General features: G+C 44.0%; 2 protein-coding genes, 1 non-coding gene and 1 pseudogene across 5 annotated transcripts in view; 2 read left to right on the plus strand and 2 right to left on the minus strand.

Moving 5' to 3' along the window:
* The window catches only part of LOC147905803 (Transducin/WD40 repeat-like superfamily protein), a 375,013-nt gene that overhangs the window by 235,496 nt on the left and 118,733 nt on the right, over window positions 1-20,784 (plus strand). The window lies entirely within an intron of this gene.
* LOC147905804 (pentatricopeptide repeat-containing protein At1g06140, mitochondrial-like) overlaps window positions 1-20,784 on the minus strand; it is a 191,239-nt pseudogene that overhangs the window by 65,725 nt on the left and 104,730 nt on the right. The gene's annotated exons all lie outside the window — the stretch shown is intronic.
* Window positions 950-1,051, plus strand: LOC147905805 (U6 spliceosomal RNA). Its single transcript, XR_015542093.1, has one exon. It is a non-coding gene; the product is annotated as a U6 spliceosomal RNA (small nuclear RNA).
* LCB1 (long-chain base1) overlaps window positions 18,397-20,784 on the minus strand; it is a 71,887-nt gene continuing 69,499 nt past the window's right edge. The window contains exons 12-13 of the mRNA XM_087374714.1: window positions 18,889-19,016; window positions 18,397-18,785 (exon numbers count right to left, since the gene is read on the minus strand). Of these exons, the coding sequence (XP_087230840.1) occupies window positions 18,618-18,785; window positions 18,889-19,016 (296 nt within the window). The 3' untranslated portion in view covers window positions 18,397-18,617. The remainder of the gene's footprint in view (window positions 18,786-18,888; window positions 19,017-20,784) is intronic.

Here is a 20,784-nt window from a genome sequence, read left to right on the forward strand (position 1 = left end):
AAATGACTAAAGTAGTTGGATCAAAAATTTCTCCTCTGGAGTTTAAGCTCATGGATTGCAATCATATGACCTAACTTCTCTTCCAGTCCTGCATACTAAAGTAGTTAGATCAAAAATTTATCCTCTAGTGTTTAGGGTCATGGATTGCAATCATATAACCTAACTTCTCTTCCAATCCTACATACTCAGCAATCCTTGCCTCCAAATGGTCTAGGCTTGTTAGCTTTTTTTTAGCAACAAGTAAGTAATTCTTTCCAGAGAGAGTCCTTGTACCTATAGCTCTAGAGGAGTACCATCTAGCCCCTTGTCTTGTGAGCACAAGGACCAGGACCCAATCTCTAGGCCAGGCCTTAGGGTGAAGGAGAGAATTATCATGCTTCTTGCTCTCGTTCTTACTAAAGTAAATTTGATAGCCCTGGACCTTTTGGAGGTAGGGATTGTTGAATATGTAGAACTAAAAGCACACTTAGGTAATATATTGCAATTCATGACTTAAAGATCTAAGGAGAAATTTTTAGTCTAATGGCTTTAGTCATTGTGAGCTATATCCTTTGCATATGTTTGGGTTTAGAGCATCATTTATATCATCTGCAAATTATAGTCAAGGTGATGCACCAATATCCAAATCTTTGGTTCAAATGGATTGCATTCACCGATGCATAATAACAATCTTTACTAAAAATCACATATAGGGATGTGAATTCTCTCTTTAGGCATTTTTGGAGCATAGTAGGGGTATGTTATATGGGATTTATCTCCCAAGTATTGAGGTATATGGGATTTATATGGGACTCTTGAAAACTAAACTAGACATTGATTATAGCTAAAAGCTTGGGAGATTACTCCCATCCGCCATGCTCCAGAAATACCTAAACAGATAATTCACATCCCTCATAGTATAGTGATGAGGAGAATTAGAGATACAACCTGCATATCTTTCATAATTAAGACAATAAACAAAAAGGCTCAAATAGAATTGGAGTGATACAGATAAGATTATCAAGGCCCTGTGCAAGGATGACACATAAACCGAGAAATGGTCCAAATTTTTATCATAGATCCTTCTTTCTAGACCCCATATCACCCCTTAGAGTGTTTTTGAAGTAGGTGCCAACAATGGTCACTTGGCGGAGTTCTTGCCAGTAATAGAAGAGCATGCTACTATCCATGATCATGTTAAGGAATCTACTCTGCAGTAAGTTGTCTAGTACACAGTAGAGGTTTGATGCATACATGCAAGACCGTGTTTTACCAATCCTAGAGGATGAGACTTAGGTAAGGCCAAGGCCCCCTATGGTATGCACTTTTGTCTCATCAACCATAGCTTGCACCCCACACGAATATCAAGTAAGATGTGTTTAAGTTGCCAGGATTTAGATTCAAAAAAATAGGAAAAAAATAATCTCTTTGGTCAATGCCTTAGATTGTTTTGGTATGCCACTGGCATGATTTCAAGTCTTTAGGTTCTAGCAAGGTGGTACACCTTAGATGTTGCTACCCAACAATGATGCTTTTCTTTACTGTGCGCAGCCAAGGGCAGGAATTTATTTTATATGTTCTCTGCCATCTCATAGCAACAATGGAAAATTTACCCCAAGTTGGGCAAAAATTGAGATTGGATTACCTCTAGCTTTATCCCTTTCTACATAGCTTGGGCTCCATAAGCAGAGGGTTTAGGGTCTTATACCACTTATCACAAAACTGTAGAAGCGCCAAACACTTTTGTTAGGATCCCAACACATTTATGATCCTCCAACGGCCCTCTAATGAACTAAATCTAGTGTACAATTAGTCATTTGTGGTGTGCTATCTAGCTATGACCTCTCTCCTCATCTCCACTCATCTCCTCTCCCCTCTTCATATTTGGTTATGGTATCAAAGCTCCCTTGCCTTTCACTGAGGCATTGTGATCATTGCGAGAGAGATTGAGATTGAGAGATTGAGTGTTCCATTCACTTTCATAGAGTGATAGAAAATTTCCGTCCACTGGTGAGAGAAAAATTACGTCCATTATTTTGAGAGAGACTTAGAATCTCGAGCAGATTAAGATCCTTGGTACATCGACAGCGGTGCATCATCTCATATGACAAAACATTAAGAATGATTCACAAAGATGAAACCATTAGAAGGATAGAAGAATGTCATCTACACAGCAGATAATACACTGAATCGAGCTCAAGGGAAAGGCATTGTCCCTATGAACAATTTCACTAGTACGAAAGGATTGGTGAAAGATGCACTTTATGTTCTGAAACTCAATAAGAACCTCTTATCCATTGGTCAAATGACAGAACACAACTATCGACTCATCTTCGATGGATATGAATGCCTGATCAGAGACAAATCTAGAGGATATCAGCTAGTTTGAAAAACAATCAAGGAAGGACGCTTGTTTAGAATGCTAGCAACGGTACCAGATTTGCATGCCATGTCAGCTCAACCATAATAGATGCCGCTTTCTTCAAAATGGCACAAGAGATATGGACATGTCTTTTTCAAAAGCTTGATAGAGCTCAGAAATCAGAATACGACAATTGGAATTCCTAAGCTTCAGTTTCTTGGAAAAGTTTGTGAAGCATGCTACTTTGAAAAGCACCGAATGTGGAGGAAATGGCGCCACCAGCTAACCAATTTCGATAGAAGCACCTCTCAAGCTAGAGGTATTCTTGATTTGATACATACAGATGTATGGGATTATGCCCAGACCCGTAGCATCAATGGTTCACTTTACTACTTGAATTTCATCGACGACTATAGCAGATATTGTTGGGTCTACTTTTTGAAAGAGAAATCTAAATTCTTTTCCAAATTTCAAGAATTCAAAGCCATGGTAGAAAACCAAACATGTAAAAATATTAAAGTCATGAGATCAAATAGAGGAGATGAATACATGCGTTCAGCATTCATGAACTTGAAGAAGTCACGGCATTCAAAGAAATTGTCTTCTTTGAAGAAAAAAAATAGCAAATTATCTTTGTATTTATTCATCCTTAGATACAATGGTGGTCTCTTTGTGAAATGTAGAACAGTTAATTGGTTGTATACTGACCGAGTATATAGCTTTAAGGGCTAATTATGCATTTGACCTTTCTATATAACTTCAGATTTTTAAGTAACAATTTGCCATTTATCCGTCCTTGGATATGACTGCTTCACGCAGTTGGAATTTATAATTTGAAAATGTTGCATTTAGTTGGATTCAAAGGTCCTATTTTCTTATGACTGCTTCATTCAGTTGGAGTTTATAATTTGAAAATGTTTCCCTGAGTTGGACTTTATCATTTGATGGACATTTTTCAATAATACAGTATGATTCTATAGCTTGCAATTCATTTAGGATTTGTGGTCACCAGCCCAGTGGCTAAATTTCTTCCGAATCAGTATTGAGCAGAAATAATTGCCACTGCAAACTACTTGCTTAATCGACTTTCGACCGAATCGATTCAGGATATGACACCTTATGAAGCATTCACTGGACACAAGCCACGCATTAGGCATCTCCGCATATTTTGTTGCATAGCATATGCCCACATACATGATGATCATCACAGAAAATTGGATCGAAGTCACGTAAATGCATCATGGTTGGCTATAGTGAAGATAGCAAAGCATACAAGTTGTATGATCCCATCAACCGAAAGGTCATCATCTCCAGAGATGTAATCAGAATGGAAAACCTCAAATACACAAAAAATGGACACACCGATTACACAGTCATCTTTAAAAAAAAGTTGATAAAGAAGAGCAAGAATTGCCAGAAGCATCCCAAGAAGAGCCGCAACAACTCAAACGGTCTACTAGGGAAAGTAGACCTCCAGCCAGATTGGCATATACTCAAAAAGGCAAAGCGATTCAAGTTGAAACTACCAATTATACTCTTATGACTACCATCATGGCTATAGAAGAGCCAGTGTACTTCGAAGACGCAATTGATAAGCCAGAATAGCAAACTGCTATGAAGAAATGAAAGCTTTGTACAAGAACAGTACTTAGAAATTATGTGACCTTCCACCAAGAAAGAAGGCAATTGTAAATAAATGGGTTTACAAAGGAAAGTACAATCCAGATGGAAGCATTGAAAGATACAAAGCTAGACTAGTTGCAAAAGGATTTGCACAACAATATGGTCAAAACTATGATGAGACTTATACTCAAGTAGTAAAGATGGATTCCATACGGTTCTTGATATCACTAGCGACACTCAACAGATGGAATGTATACCAACTCGATGTCAAGAATGCTTTTCTCAATGGTTACCTCAAGAAGGAAGTCTACATGCACCAACCAACAAGTAATGTTGAAGCAAGAAAAGAGAATCAAGTTTGCCATCTCAAGAAAAGTCTCTATGGCTTAAAGCAAGCACCCAAAAGTTGATACAGCAGAATCAACAAGTATTTTGCTAATCTGGGATACATGAAATCCAATGCAGATCATACTCTCTACTACAAAGTTTAAGGGGAAAACATAACTATTGCACTTTTGTACGTAGATGATCTCATTGTGACCGGAAGCAAGGATAGCTTCATCAAGAAATTGAAACAAGAATTATTTGCAGAGTTCAACATGAAAGATCTTGGACTTATTCACTATTGTCTTGGAATTGAGTTCTGAAGAGATTCAGACAGCACCTTTATAAATTAATTGAAATATGTTGACAGTCTCTTGAAATATGTTGACAGTCTCCTGAAGAAGTTTCATATGACAGATTGCAAGATTACAGTCACTCCCATCATCGAACAGAGTTTAAAACAAAAGATTCAAAAAATCCTATCGTCAATGACAGGTACTTTCGGCAACTCATTGGATCTCTTATATATCTGGCCATCACACGGCCATATATTTGTTATGCAGTAAGTTCACTTGCACAGTTTATGTCAAATCCAAAACTATCTCACTGGAATGCAACCAAAAGAGTCTTAAGATACATCAAAGATACAAGATAGTTTGGAATACAATACAGAGAAAGTCATCCAAGGTTGCATGGATACTATGACAGTGACTATGCCATAGATCATGAGACCATGAGATCGACACATAGATATGCATTTTTCCTTGGTCAAGATGCTATATCATGCTTGTCAAACAGACAATTGTTTCCATGTCTTCCACTGAAGCAACATATAGAGCACTCACTACAGGTGCTTGAAGGCTATTGTCAAAAACACACTACTTTGATAAATCAAAGCCAACAACAATATGCTGTGATAATCAATCGAGTCAAGCATTGGCCAAGAATATAGTATCACTCCAAGATAAAGCACATTGATGTCAGAGAGTACTTCATCAAAGAAAGAGTGTTACTTAAGGGACATCACACTGCAGCATTGTGATAGCAAAGAAAATGTTGCAGACATCTTTATCAAACCACTGGGTAAAGAGCTATTTAAGAAGCACCGATAAGCTCTTGGTTTGACGCAGAGGAAGGACATACCCATTAAGGGGGTGTGATGGAATGTAATGCTCAATCCTTCTTCGCTTCCCCAAAATCATCATCTGGAGGGAAGGCCTACTTCATGATGTTGATCTTGAGGAAAGGTGTTGAAAAACCATGCTCAACATCATATGATCATATGTGCATAGCACTAACACATATAGAGTGCTAAAAAGGAAAGGGTTAGATGCCCTAACCCTAACCCTAAAAGAGCTTGTATATATTCTACATTTGCAACTAAATCTAGTGTATAGTTAGTCATTTGTGGTGTGCTCTCTAGCTATGCCTTCTCTCCTCATCTCCACTCTTCTCCTCTCCCCTCTTCATCTTTTGTCAGGAGGTCATTGGTAAGGCTAACAATCATCGATGCAAAATATGAAATATCATTATCGTGGGAAGTTTGGCCATTTCGCTCATGATTGTTATCACAAACAAAATGATTTGAGAGGGGATAGAGTACATGATGCTACAAATCATTTGTTTGCCATGAAGCACGTAGTGGGCTCCATGATCACACATGGAGACAGTGATGAAACATGGCATATGGATTCTGGAGCGTTAAATCTCATGACTTGGCTTGGTGAGTGGTTTGAGTATATGAAACCAATGAAAGTAAATGATTATATCATAGGATGATATTCAACATGCTATCACTCATGTTGGTAGTGTGCTATTGGTGATGCATAATGGCGAGAGAAAAATCGATGTCAAATATCTTATATATGCCTTCTATCCCAAAGAATTTGGCCTCTATTAATCAAATGGTTGAGCAAGGGTTACAGATTGTACAATTATTGCCAAAAGGTAGGTTGTTCAAATTGGATGCAAGCACAAATATAGGATTATTTCTCATTGGGATACACTCATGACCTAGACACTTCCAAAGCCATAATGCCTAAGTGCGCTGTGATACTTTCTTTAATTACACAACTTCCCCTAGAGTAATGCTCTCTTGAAAATTATTTTCATCACTTGCAAACTTCTCATTTCCATTGGCATTATTGGCCCCAAAAATCCATGTTGGTGCCCCTTTCAGTATTTCTTTTTATTCAATTGGACAGTTCAATTACACAGAACACTACCCGCAGGTAATTTCCAATAACCTCGGATCCAGCCTAGCCCGGAAACAAACTTGTTGCCCTAACTGGGCCCTGTGGGTGCCAAAACTAGTGCAATCAATCAGTCCTCATCATGGGACAGGCCAAGCACAGCAAATACAGCATCCAAGAATCAATTTCCTGGTCAACAACATGTACCAATCCCAATATAGGGACAATCCACCTCAGCCAAAGGGACAAATCCTCAGCAAAATCCAACCTGTATCCACGGAATAGCATGCAGAGGGAGAAGAGGAAAGGGTAATGAAGTAAGGAATCAAGATAGGTTAGAAGAAACTTGTCTCCACCATGGTAAGGATTAAAAGGAGATTTTGGGGCCCAGTAAGTTTTAAACATTGAAAATAGCAATAAAGCTCCCCGCATCCAAGAACTGCTGCTGCTCCCCACTCCTCCTGCTCCCCTCCTCACTGCTCTCCTCGCTCCCTGCTGCTGCTGCTCCCCCGCTCCCTGCTGCTCCTCCTGCTCCCCCCCTCGCTGCCCCCTCCCTTCCCTGCTGCTGCTGCTCCTCTCCCCGCTCCCTGTTGCCTCTCTCCCCACTCCCTGCTGCTTGCCCCCTCCCTTCCCCTACCTGCCCTCTCCCCCGCACTGCCCCTTCCCCCGCGCTGCAGCCTCCCCCCCCTGCGCTGCAGCCTCCTCCCCCCCCGCGCCCGCTGCTGCCCTGCGCTGCAGCCTGCTGCTCCCCCCCCGCACCCGCTGCTGCTCTCCCCCGCTGCAGCCTGCTGCTCCCCCCCCCGCTCCTGTTGCTGCTTTCCCCCCGCAGCAGCCTCTCCTCCCCTCTCCTTCCCCTCTCCTCTACTCCTCTTCTCCCCCTCACCTCCACTCCTCCTCTCCCCTATCTTCCCCTCCTCTTCCCTCCTCCCTTCTTCATCACCCTCTCCTTCTGGATTACCCCTATTCTCCTATAGGGGTCTCCTGGGATTCAGGAAAGCGGACAGAATTTTATTTTGTGTTTGAATCGGCCAACACACCTCGATTGACGATTGGGTTTCCATTCAATCAATCCGTCTCCGCTCACACCGGCCGCGAGAATTGTCACTTTTTCAAAAGATGAGCTACAGCAGTTGCAAAAGGATTTCGAACATGAGTGTTCCACGACTCTCTTCGCACGCATTCATGGTTCACACCCCTCCAGGTTACAAGCTAGAGATTGGATGCTATCGGCGCTTCCTCAGGACCTCGCCCCCCACCTCAAGGATGTTCGTTTGTTGGGACGGGGTTTCTTTCAAGTGTGCCTAGATTCCCCGGACGTCACGAGAGACCTGCTACAGGCCGGGTTTCTACTTCTAGGCTACAGGAGGATCTTCTTGTTTCCTTTCCAACTGGGATTTGACCCAGTTGAAGAGGACAAGCAGGGAGTTTCTGTTTTCATCAGGTTCCCTGGTCTTCCCTCAGTTTATCACCGGCTTGTTTCAGTTATTGGCGAGAGGTTTGGTGTGGTGGCAAAGATCCCCCCTCTCCCTGGCGAGCCCTCTTCGGCTGCTGAGGCGGTCATGATGGACGGGGTTCCCAGGGTTAGGGTCATTGTCCAGGACCCCAATATTTCAGATGACCACATCATGTTACAGCGACCCGATGGGTCTTTCTTCCACCAGAGATTTGAGGTTGCAGGTCGGCAAGACCAGTGCAGGATTTGCAGACCCTCGGGGCACTTCGCCAGAGATTGCCCAAAGAAGAAAAAGAGGCCCACAAAGCAACCAGCTCGTACTAGCTTACGACAGAGAGCTGGAGCGCTCCACGGACACGGCCTCAGACACAGGCTCCCCCCTCTCCTAGGGCTACTCGAGTCCCTTCGGCACCCGGCGCCACCGCTGGCCCATGGTGGGTTCCGATCACGGCTAGGCCCTCTACTCTAGTTCACTCCTCCTCCTCTTCGGAGGCTACCCCCTTGGAGCCACAGGAGGAGACTACTGTTCAGGAGCCTTGTTCGACTCCACCCTTGGATCAGGCTATACCTTCCTCAGCAGCGCAGGTTGTTGGCACCTCGTCTACACCACTTTTTGATAAGGATCCAATACAGGTGCCTCCCTCTTTGGACAGAGGGAAGGGGGTTTTACATTCTCTTCCTGCTTCGGTAGGAATCCTTGGTACCCCCTCCCCAGGATTGGCTCAGCGGAACTCTTTTTCCGCTTTGGAGGACCTCTCTAGCCTCCCAGATGATGATTTTGTACCCTCTACTTTTGGAGAGCCAGTTATCGGCTTCCCTGTTGAGAGATCCTTCTCTCTCACCTGTGGACTTTCCTCCCCTTGGACCTCGTGTGTATGGCAGGAGGTCTGCTCCGGTAGAGGCTTCTGTTTCCACCACCAGGTCGGGTAAGGTATTCCAACCCACTTCCTCCGGCGATGAGGATAGCCAGTTGGAATATACAGGGATTGGGCGGCATCCCTCATCGCCGTCGCAGACAGCTGATCAGGAATCAGCTCCATCCAGGTGTTTCAGGTGGTTCCCTAGACATTCTTTTTCTTCAGGAACACAAACTGGATATCAGAGATTGCTCCAAGTCAGGTAAGCTGCTCTCAGGCCGGACTTTTTGGCTTCCTGCCTTGGGAACCAGAGGAGGTACATGCATTTCAGTTTCAGACTCTGTTCTCCCTCTGGTCATTGGATACGGTACCATAACCCCCTCCAGGGCCCAGTGGGTTTTACTTCTGATTCACGGACGTAAGGTTGGTTTCCTCAACCTTTATGCTCCGAACAACAGAGGGGACCGTGTTTTGTTTTGGAAAGAGTTGCTCTCGTGGGCTAACATTGCGGATTCATGGATTATTAGAGGTGACTTCAACATGGTTGAGGCACCTTCGGATAAGAAAGGGGGTAGAGAAGGTGGTATCCACTCCCTTGAGAGAGCAAGCTGGGATGCCTTCTTGTTCAGGTTCAGTGGCAGAGATGTTTGGTCAGATGATGCATTTCTTGTTCAGTCTCAGTCACTTTTGTTTTCATGGTCGAACCATAGAGTGCAGATGCCTATCCATGCTCGGATTGACAGATTCTATGTGGGTGACTGGGCTCTTGACAGAGGGGGGACAGTTTGCATTGCACCCGGTGTTTCCACTTCAGACTATTTTCCGGTAATTTTGTCCATTTCAGAGCCTCATCTGAGAGGACGTTCTCACAGTATCAGGATCCCAGACGCCTTATACACGGATGAGACTCTCACAGAGGCAGTGTTGGAGATCTAGGTTTCTCATATGCAGGGGGGGTGGCCGGTCCTTCACATGTGGCCACAGCACTTGACAGTATCAGCGACTTCTATCACTCAGTTGCTAGTGCTCGGCGTGGTGAGGTACTCAGGCGAGAGATCGGTATCGGCCAGCAGTTGGCAGCCCTTCAGAGGGAGGAGCAGAAACGACCTTCAGATGCTTGGATACAGGAGCGCCTTGCTACGGCAAGGGCTCACTTATAGACCTTGCTTGATCAGAGAGCAGAGTATGCCTTCCATGCACGGGAGTATGCCTTCCATGCACGGGAGTCCTTTTGGATACAGATGGGAGGGAGAGTCAATAAACACTTTTTCTCTACACTTGGTCCCAGACGTAGTAGAGAGAGTGTCAGGCAGCTTATTGACTCTGATGGCGTTTTGCAGCCCCATCCGGAGACCGTCATGCATTTAGCGACAGATTTTTATACCTCCCTTCTTTCCGCAGATCCGAACTCACCGGCCAGAGAGGTGGCTAGAGATGAAGTTTGGCATAGTTTACCTGTGTTGGTCACCCCAGAGATGTTATGCTCACTTGATGCACGCTTTACCAACACAGAATTCAAGACTGCTCTTTCTGCCCTTCATAAGGGCAAGTGCCCTGGTTCCGATGGTCTTACTCCCTCTTTTTTTATAGCCTTTTGGGATATGATAGGTAATCATATTACTTCAGCCCTGCAGGGCATTTGGGACTCGGGCGAGATGCCTGACTCACTGACCGAGGGACTCATTCACCTTATCCCGAAAGGTGGCAACAGGAATTTTGTATCCCATTGGAGACCCATCACTCTTTTGGGCACTCTTTACAAAATCCTTGCCAAGGCGATCAGCATCCGACTACAGCCCCTTCTTCCAGATCTCATCCATGATACTCAGACAGGCTTTGCGCATGGCAGGAGCATTTTTGATAATATCTTTTCCTTTTGGGAAGCCACAGAGTGGGCTATGCAGAGTGGACAGAGGCTAGCAGTTTTACTCTTGGACTTCGAGAAAGCCTATGACAGAGTAGATTGGGGTTTTCTTGAGGGCACTCTTCTACGGTTTTGATTTTCAGATGCTTGGATCAGAGGGGTGGCCTCCCTTTACAGATCAGCCCACAGCCAGGTTTTGATTGGAGGGGTAAGGGGTGACAGGTTTCAAATTTCCAGATCAGTTCGTCAGGGATGTCCTTTAGCCCCCTTCCTCTTCTTTTTGTGGCAGAAGCTATAGTATCTTCCTTAGATCTCAGGCTGAGCTTTTTGGGCTGAGACTGCCCTTGAGACAGGAGCAGGAGCAGGAGCTTTTTGACTGTGAATTGGCTGATGACACTACTATTTTTATTCAGGCCTCCTTGCAGTCACTTGATTCTTTCCGGACAGCCTTGGATATTTTTTGCTCAGCTGCCGGGACACACATTAACTGGCATAAATCCTTTGGCTTTGGGATCAGTGATGAAGACACTCCAGGCCAGGGAGTTGACATTGGTTTTTCTTGGATTCAGAGGGGTGTTCCTATCAGGTATTTGGGATGCCAGGTAGGATTGGACATCTCTCCAGCACAGCAGTTTGCCCCAGTACTAGAAAGTATAAGGAAAAAGCTCCTTTTATGGAGCTCTGCCAAACTCGACCTTGCATCTAGAGTTGTGGTAGTGAACCAGGTTCTCTTGGCCACCTCCTCGTTCGTGTGTTCTTGCTGGTGCCGGTCTAGGGATTGCATCACTCAGCTCATCAGAGCAGTCAGGAATTTTTTATGGAGTGGACTTGATGGCACAGCAGATGTTGCAGCAAGGGTGGCCTGGGAGACTATTATTCTACCTACATGTGAAGGGGGCCTTAATGTCATTGACCCGGACTTGCAGTGTAGGGCTTTGCTTTGTAAGGTGGTGGTGAGGGGACTCATGCCTGGGTAGGAACCTTGGAAGGATTTCTTTTTTGGACGCATTCACGCTTGCACACCAACCTTGGGAGATGATTGGGTGGACAGCCCTCGATGGATTTTCACATCAGCCCCTCTCAGATCTCCTGCCTCTCCTCTCATGACTGCCATCCTGAAAGCTTGGGGGAGCTTCAGGAACACTCTTCGAAGGATTCCACCTTCTACCGTCGAAGAGATTGATAGGCAGCCGATCATTTGGAATGATAGCATTCTTGACGAGCATGCCAGACCACTGGGCACTTCCCATTACATGCAGTGGTCTAAATGGGAGAGAGGCCCCGCCTACACAGTAGGCACTTGGAAATCTTTAATTAGGCTACCTGTGGATCAGAGACAGCAGTCCGTGAGTCACCTCAGAGGGGTAGCACGCAAGATTCAGCAGATAGATGCAACCATCCCGGTGGAATGGACAGTTGAGCTGCCTATTACTTCCACCACTTGGATGGGGGCTTTTTCAAGGACATCAGTTCCTTTACAGGTGATCGCTCTCTGAGGTCTAGGGGAAGACGCACTAGTCTTTGATGTTGGGGATGGAGGTTTACTTTCTACATCCAAGGATGGCATTCTTCTTGAGGTTGCCTTTCAACCTGTCAGGATTGCTGGTTTTGTGGACCTTGGAGCGGGCTTGCAGTGGTACTTAGACCCCGACCCTCTGCACTTGGCCTTGGGATCCTGGAGGTTGTGGTTATATGGAGGTGCACCTATCAGGTGCTTGCAGTGGGACCCAGGAGAGTGGAAATGGAAAGATCATGGGCACCAAGAGAGGGGGATTTCCTTCTTTCATTTCACGATTGGTAATGCCAGGAGGTTTCAGCTGAACAGTAGGGGTTGGATTCCCTCCAGAGCCCCCCATTGGGAAAGCTTCTTCATCACCGCAAACTTGCGTAGAAATTTTTGGAGGCGGCTCTGGAAATCCCTCAGAAATAGAAAGATCACTCTTTTCTTTTGGCTTTCTATTCATGAAGGGATCGCAGTGAACCTGTGGAGATCACAATTTGGGGCTGATCCCACTTGTCCTCGATGCCATTCTGCAGAGGAGTCAGTGCGACATTGCCTTTGGGACTGCAGTCAGGCGAGGACTGTTTGGAAAGGGATTGCTCGGATACTCAGCATCTTTCACACTTCCCCTTTCTTCATGACTTGGGGCTCGATCGCATGGTTATCTCTTACCGGGCCCCAGGTGTTTTATGAGGGTGAGCCTTCTTCTTGGGCACTCTCGATCCGCCGGCAGGTGATAGAGCCCTGCTCTCTACAGGATGTACCACTTACTCCCTTTAGAGCTTCTCATGTTTCAGTGGACACCTCTTGGGAGATTTTGGCTAGCATTTCCTCTTGGCACATTTGGAGAGCCAGATGTACTGAGGCCTTGGATGGCACCCAGATACACCCAGTACAGGTGTTCACGGGTATTTGGTCTGACACGGTTCACACTTTGATAGCCATATGGGCTAGCATGCAGGGCCCTTCACGGGCAGCCTCTTCTATAAGGACTTTATTTCTTCGAGTTTGGAGAGGTTCTCCCTTTTTCTCAGAGGTTTCTACCGGATTGAGATGGCACTATCAGCCTCAATCCTTTCTTTTTGGCTCTTGAGCTTTTCGTGCATTGCATGATGTATCCCGTATGGAGCTTGCTCTAACGGTTTTTCTTTAATACTTAATAGAAGTCTCTTTTTGCCCCAAAAAAAAAAAACATTGAAAATAAAAGGGTTGACAGAAGGGAAATAATCAAGATTACATCTCTTTTTCCATCAAGAGGGGAGTTTGTTCAAGACATAAAATCTAGGAGTTTGATGTTGGAAAGATTAGATCAATAGGGATTCAAGGTTTATAACATGAATTTGGGTTTGGAGAAAAGAGTGAGAGTAGATCTAAGTTTTGAATGTAAGGGATCAAAGAGAATTTTAGGTTTAAAAGGAGTTTAAAGTTGAGAAATATTATTGTGGAGTGGAATAGTAGTAGGAGAACATGGGAGAAGAGTAAAAGAAATTAGGAAGTAGGTAGAGACAATGAGAAGAGGGACAGACTATGGCAGGGACTATGGGAAAAGACGAGGGATTGTGTAAAGGGACATGGGTGATTGCAGTTGCACAAAACGAGAAGATTAAGAGTAGGAGTAGGATGATTATTAGGTTAAGGAGACTATGGGTGATTGCAATTGTACAAAGGAGAAAGAGTGAGAGTAGGAGTAGGAGGATTAAAAGGTTTAGGAGTGGGGGTTGCAAACAAGAGCATGAACTTAGTACATAGTTGGGAGTGCAAGGCGTAGGATGACTTGAGTGAGTGCACAAGTACACAAAAAGTGAGTTGAACACAAGCACTAAAAGAGTGTTGGGTTCATTCCTACAAGAGAGATTTATATATGAGTTTTGATGCTCTCTTTAGAATTATTCTCTCTAGAATCTCATATTAATCCGTCCCTTACATGTCTTGCATTGTCTTGGAATAATCAAAACTCAATTTGGAGCTTAGAACAAAAGTTCTTATGCTAGCTTTATCATGCAACACTCTAGTGAACCCTCTCACCCTCTCTCTTACTAGATCTAGTCTTCTTTATCTAACAAGAACATTGAAATTCTTTAAAAGCATCTAGATGTAGTTGAGAGTGTTGTGGTCAAATCTATCAAATATTCTCACATTTAATTTATTACAACCAGAGCTTTGCTACTATCAAACACAGTCGAAGCTAAGGTAGGGGAGAAGGAGCTCATAGGTGGGCATAGTGTTCTCATCACTTATTCTCAGGAGCTCGTCAAATTTTGTAAAAGCTTCTATTAGAAGCCTACACCATGAAGGAAAGAACCCAAGCCAAGATGGAGGCAATAAATGAGTGCATAAACACCAACCCCACTTTATTTGAAGGACAAGAAGGCATATTAAGTCTATTGAGCTCTACAAAAGTATGAAAGAGATGAATAACGATATAGTCCCCATCATGGACGGCCTACTGAGAATATAAAGAGAATTGACAACGAAGCTTGCCAAAAAGAAACCCATTTAATCAAGACACATCACCCTACTCAATGTCTCCTTAAACCATCAACAAAGTGCTTAGTAAGAAATCACCTAGTATTGAGTAAAATCATCAAAATTTCTTGATCTATTTTCCCAAACACATATATATCCTAGATACTAGGAGAATTTGCTCATTTTATTGACACATTGAAGATTTATTTTGCGCTTCACTTTTTGTCATGAACATTACATACTAAATAAAATTCATAAATTGACTCCTCCATGATGGACGATTCAATGCCAATTTCAAAATCAAATTTTAAACTCACATGGCGATTCCAAAGTGGGACAAAAGAATGGTGTGTATGTGTAATTTTTTCATCCATGATTATATTTTTCCCTTAGTTTGTTATGTAGATTGAGCATGGTCAATTGCTTCCACATAATTCTGAATATGCAACTGCAATTCCCGATGATCGGAGTGACGAGAGTGACCAACTCGGGATTAGCAATGTTTGCTTCACACTGAGCTCCCATATCTTCTGCACGTATACCCAACTTTGCTGCGATCTCAGGTGAAATGAAATTCCCTCGAGCTCCCGAATCAAAGAAACTAAGACACGATTGATCCCTGATCTTTCCCCCAGCCTTGCATTTCCTCTTTATGTTCATGCTTTTCCTCTGAAAAAGCCTTCCTCTTCCGATAAGGACATTCATGGGCTTTATGGCCTTCCTGCTTGCAAATAAAACACTTGTGGGCTTCAAACAGTGCCTGCTTCTCCTAGGGAGACAATCGAGGTCGTGACAAAGGCTTTCCACGCCTCTGGCCTGCAACAAAGGCTGATTTTGCTGGTTTTTCGAACCACTTAGCCTTTATTAAATCCCTGGCATTACCTTTGTTTCCCAAGCTGTTTTTGAACCCACTGATCCGTCTGCATCAAAGCATATGCTATATTTGCATTCTCTATGAGTTGGGACAGATTTGTCACCTACGTTTTTGTGCAATAATCCCTTCTCTCTTTAGGCAATCCTCAACAGTATTTCTCAACCTGCTCAGAGAAGGGAACCTGACAGTAAGAACTGACAGGTAACAAGGCATCCCAAAATCTCTTGTTTTATTCATCCAAATTTCTGCAACCCTCTGCATTAAGCTGATGCACTGAGTCATAATGTCCACTTCAAAACGTGGTCGTCAGCCATGCCACCTTAAAAAACTGCTTAAACTTGACCCATGTCGCGGGAGCTTTTCATTGCAAAAGTAAATTAGTCTACCAGTGAAGGGCATTACCCTTCAAGAAAGTGGCAGCTTTTTTTATTTTTGAGCTCTCAGTGAAGTTACCTCCGGTATATGCAGCATCAAACTGTTGCAAATACATCAAAGCTTTCAACCGGTCTTGCATCCGAATCATCTGACTCATCAAACTCCTCATCCTGAGGGGCTACATGCATTGACTCAAGGGGAACATGCTGTCCCGCACTAGGTGCATCATACAGTCTGTAAGGACTGTTTGTCAGTCCGTACAGGTTGAAAAACACGCCGTACAGCAGCAGATAGGCGCCAGGAGGAGCTCCAGCAGATCACAGAAGGTGCTCCTTGACTCGGGCTGCGTGCAACAGGGCTGGATGCAAGGAAACAGAGAAAAACAGCAGCAAAACAGCGACCAGCAACCTCTGGAAGGTTTGGCACAGCAAGGAGCAGGAGAAGATGCAGAAGTGGGTCAATTCTAGAGCAGGCCCTTGGTTTGGACGCCATCTGCCCTAAAGGAGGGGAAAAGATGCTAAAAGTGGAGCTGGTAGGTTGCATGCCTGACACGTGGCACATTAGGGGCAACTTTTGACACGTGGCACATTAATGCCCCTAACCCTCTATACCAAGGAAACGTTGGTTTCCTAGGGCAACTTTTAAAGGCTCTAACCTCACTAACCAATAACAAACATTGGTACTGTCTAGGGGCAACCTTTTAAGCCTTTTTAACCCCTCTTCCCATGTGAAACTTGGGAATCTATCTGGGGGAAAACTTCCTAGCTCCGTCACACCCCTCCGCGAGGTCAAAGTGATGCCATGCCTAGATTCTAACAGTTAGGTCTAGCCAGTGTGTCCGGTTAGATGTTAACACTAGGGGCTTTCAGGAACTCATCACTCCTCTAGGCCAGTCCCCCATGGCCAAACTGGTTACAAACTTAGTCATAGCTTATTTGCTTACAAAATTCACGTCCCTATCACATCTTTTTTGTCTTCCTCTTTCCTATGGATAGAGAGTATAGTCTAGACATCTTAGACCAAGATGCACCTTTCATACTCTAATGAGCGTTTTAGTACCCAAATGATATGTTGTGTACAGCTCCTTTCTTTTTCTTGAATAGAATTTCACTATGTTGAAAAAAAGAAATATAATTTGTGATACCTTGGCTAGGAACAATCATGTATAATGTGATAGTGGGAAGAACTACTCTTCATCAAGAAATGTTTTCAGTATATTAAACAAAATAGTGCCTCAATGTACAAAGATGTCAGCTATTGGACCAGCGAATTAATGAATTGTGCAACTATAGTCAATTATAGAGCCTTGATTCGTTCAATGCATGGACCTTGAAACAATCTATGAGACTTACAAAGAGCTTCAGAGGCTTCCGTATTCCTGACAAGGGTTCTTCACAACAAGGCCAAGGGAGGACTGTGCATGTTAAGGATGCCAACAACAAGGACATTAGTAAATGACATTCAAGTCATGCTTCTCCATATGCTGTCTAAATAATAGAGCTTCAATGGCTATATATGTTGCGAACAATTTGCAAGGCACTGCTAGATAGAAATGGTCCCTAGCTTTTTGAACAGGGGCAGGAACTCCCTCTATTCGGCCTTGCTCATGAGCGTTTTTTGTGAAGCAGATCTACTCTCCAATCAGCCCCTTGGGCTGCCAACAATTGAGGGCACACTGCACTCCAATCAACTCATTGGAATTGGTATTTGGAGAGCCCTTTGATTGTATTTTTCTGTTTTGGGAGTAATTTGTGACACCAGAGTTTTAGATCCTTCGCGGGCAGCAACGATACCATTAACTTTGTGCTTCTATGGTTGATGGTGCCCCTTTCCTAGGATAGTCCAAGGAACATTCTTTTCTCCCTCCAAGTGTTTCAATGGTTTGAGCACAGGTTGCTCCCCCAAGATAATTAGGTGTGTGTATTACATGCTGGAGAAACTCACTCTTGAAGTTGTTTCTAGCACGTCACACTCAAAGTGAAAGGTCACCCTCCTACTACGCCGGTAAGTCATCATGCTCCTTTGCTAGAGCTTATATTTTAAGGAGCAGGCTTTTTTGGGTTTTTCATTAACCAGTAGTGAGGATTGGGATTGACCTTCGTCTCCCACCTCATGAGCAGGGTTTTGAGAGATCGCGGAAATTTGGGAATTTTTTCTCCCCTCTGTTGTGTTGGGATTTTGGAGGTTTTCTGTGGAGGCTTGGGATGGAGCTCTCCCGAGTCCCACCTCTGCTGTAATGAGTATACCTCGGTACTTCGTTGTTTCGAATTGACTTTTTTGGTTAATGCACTACTAGACACCTGTACTCTAGTGTAAATCCAGTTTTGCACAACTGGTGCACATCGAACAAGGCTCCAAACGAGCCTTTTCCTATATATGTACCTGTTTAGTATAACAAATTGTGGATCTGCAATGCTGCTGATGACAGCCATAATACGAACTAGAATAAGAAGTGATCCTTTGTTAATTCTTATCAAGCTACCAAAAATCTAGGACAAAAAAAAAAGACTCGTAGACAGCTTGAAATATGGGAGAATTTTTCACAAGAGATTTGATAATTAAGCTGCTCCGTTTCTTTGAGATAACATATACGGCACCCCTGTGGACTGTAGTCCAAAGAATCACTGACTAACATCTCATCCATCCCAAAAAACACTTCATCAACCGAACTTGTTTGCACATTTGACCTCTTTATACAGAGAGAACACATGAAAACACTTGATGAACTCGTAATGACCATTGCACTCTCACTCAAAAATTGATGCTGCTATTTTTTTTAATGATGCTGCAGTAGACAAAAGTTCAGCTTCTGTATGACCGGCAGAAACAGCCAACCTTAAAGCTGCAGGCAGTTTACACTTGTCCAACACTGAGCGCTTTGTCACTGCTATTAAGACAGACTCCTTGCTTAGCATCTGCAAACATGCCACAATGGTTGAAATGTACCAAACATAATAAAATTACCTGCACATATGGAATTTTTTAAACACGAATCAACCTCATGTCTGCAGACCTCACCTGATCTGCAATCTTCTGCAGAACTCTGCAATCCTCCGTAAAAGAGCCACATGTGTGTTTCAATTGCAAAAAAATAAGCGGAGATGATCGATGACTTTTGATTAAAAATCCAGGTATTTCCAACAAAGCTGCATGCAAAACACCCACCACCAAATTATTGGTGAGGCCACTATTAGTGAGCATCCTCATGCACTGAAACATGCATCCATCTCATTTGCCACATTATTGGTGAGGCCACAACTAGTGTTCTTCCTCATGAACTGAAACATGCATGCACCTCACTTGCTACGCCTACGCTATTGAACCCCAAACAAATCATCACATCATCAAAGATAGCTGTCACAAGCCCGCGGTGGACTTGCTAAGTTTGCTCATTCCACTCATACCATGGCCAATATGGAGCAGAAAGACTCCTCAAAATCCCTTTCTTCTCCTGCAACCTCGACAAACCCTGTACTCTACAATTGCTGCCTCAACACCCTCTCCCTATGCAAGGACATACCACCAAGGGGGCCTTAACCGCCGGCGCATCATTGGCCCCCAAGAGCAGAAACACGAATAAAACCACAATTCAGGCTAAGATCAAGGAGCATGAAGCAAATGCAATGTGTTCAACGATGAGGGTAAACACAAGGAGACTCTAGAACACATCAAAGCAGCCACCCCTAGCATTGATGGACCGGAAGAAGATGAAGATGGGATAGATCCCACAACTAATAATCGTGATTCTAGAGGGCATGCCATAATCACATTTACCACACTAGATATATGAATCAAGCTTCTATGCCAATCTCACAAGCTGACGGGGGTAGTCAAGATATGGGTAACCGAAGAACTCAGATGAGCTCGACTGAACCAAAAGGCAATGGAATTAGCCAAGGTCAAGGCTGCTAGGAGGATGGAAAATGGGCAGTATATCATCAGGGTGTGGCCCTCATCAAGGAATTCAAATCAAAACCAAAAGACCCTCAATGTAAACAAAAGCTGGTTTATATACTGACACACCTTCAACTACTTATTGATTTATTTATTTCATGCGCATACATATAGGTAGTAGATGTGTGCATGCTCATGCTCTCTCTCTCTCTCTCTCTCTCTCTCTCTCTCTCTCTCTCTCTCTCTCTCTGTGGGAGTCCGGACAGACGAGATCATGAGCACTATCGGGGTCAAACAAGGGTGCCCATTATCACCTACCTTGTTTGGCCTCTACATCGACAAGCTCGAGACGGTAATGTAGGCACAGGATTGAGTAGGCTGCTCTCTCGCAGGCACGTTGATCCGGATATTACTTTACGCAGATGACGTGGCTCTCTTGTCTTCCTCAGCAGAGGGGCTCCAGAGACACCTTGACGCACTACAGTCCTTTTGTGAGTCTCATGATTTGAAGGTCAACTTGGGTAAAGCCAAGGTTATGATCTTCAATACGTGTTGAGCCATTATGCGCGATGAGCATTTCGCATTTGATGGGTCTCCTGTTGAGGTAGTTTCATCATACACTTATTTGGGGGTCGTCTTTTCCGAACCCATCTTCACCATGAGACCCACGATGCAGGCGCGCCTGAGTAGAGGATATGCTTCATTGGCTAGACTAGAGAGATAGTGCTTCCGCTCTCACTTTCAGGATCCACGAACCAAAGGGTTTCTTTTTTACTCCTTGGTCCGCCCAGCAGGGATGTATGGCAGTCCATGCTAGGGGCCAGACTTGTCAGATATAGAATGGGCCAAGGTGGAGCGGCTACAAGTTCTCATGTTATCACGGATGATCCGTGGTAAGCCATCCGTCCCTCACCAGATCATTCGGGCGGAGTTTGGGTCACCCCCATTACAGCTAGATGTTGCATTTCAAGTCATTACATATCTGTACCGAGTCAAGGAGTATGGGGATTACACATCCGA

Source organism: Dipteris shenzhenensis, chromosome 1, assembly GCF_047967505.1.
Source record: "Dipteris shenzhenensis isolate YYH24624 ecotype China chromosome 1, Dip_SZ_1.0, whole genome shotgun sequence".
In the NCBI taxonomy this organism is placed as follows: Eukaryota; Viridiplantae; Streptophyta; class Polypodiopsida; order Gleicheniales; family Dipteridaceae; genus Dipteris; species Dipteris shenzhenensis.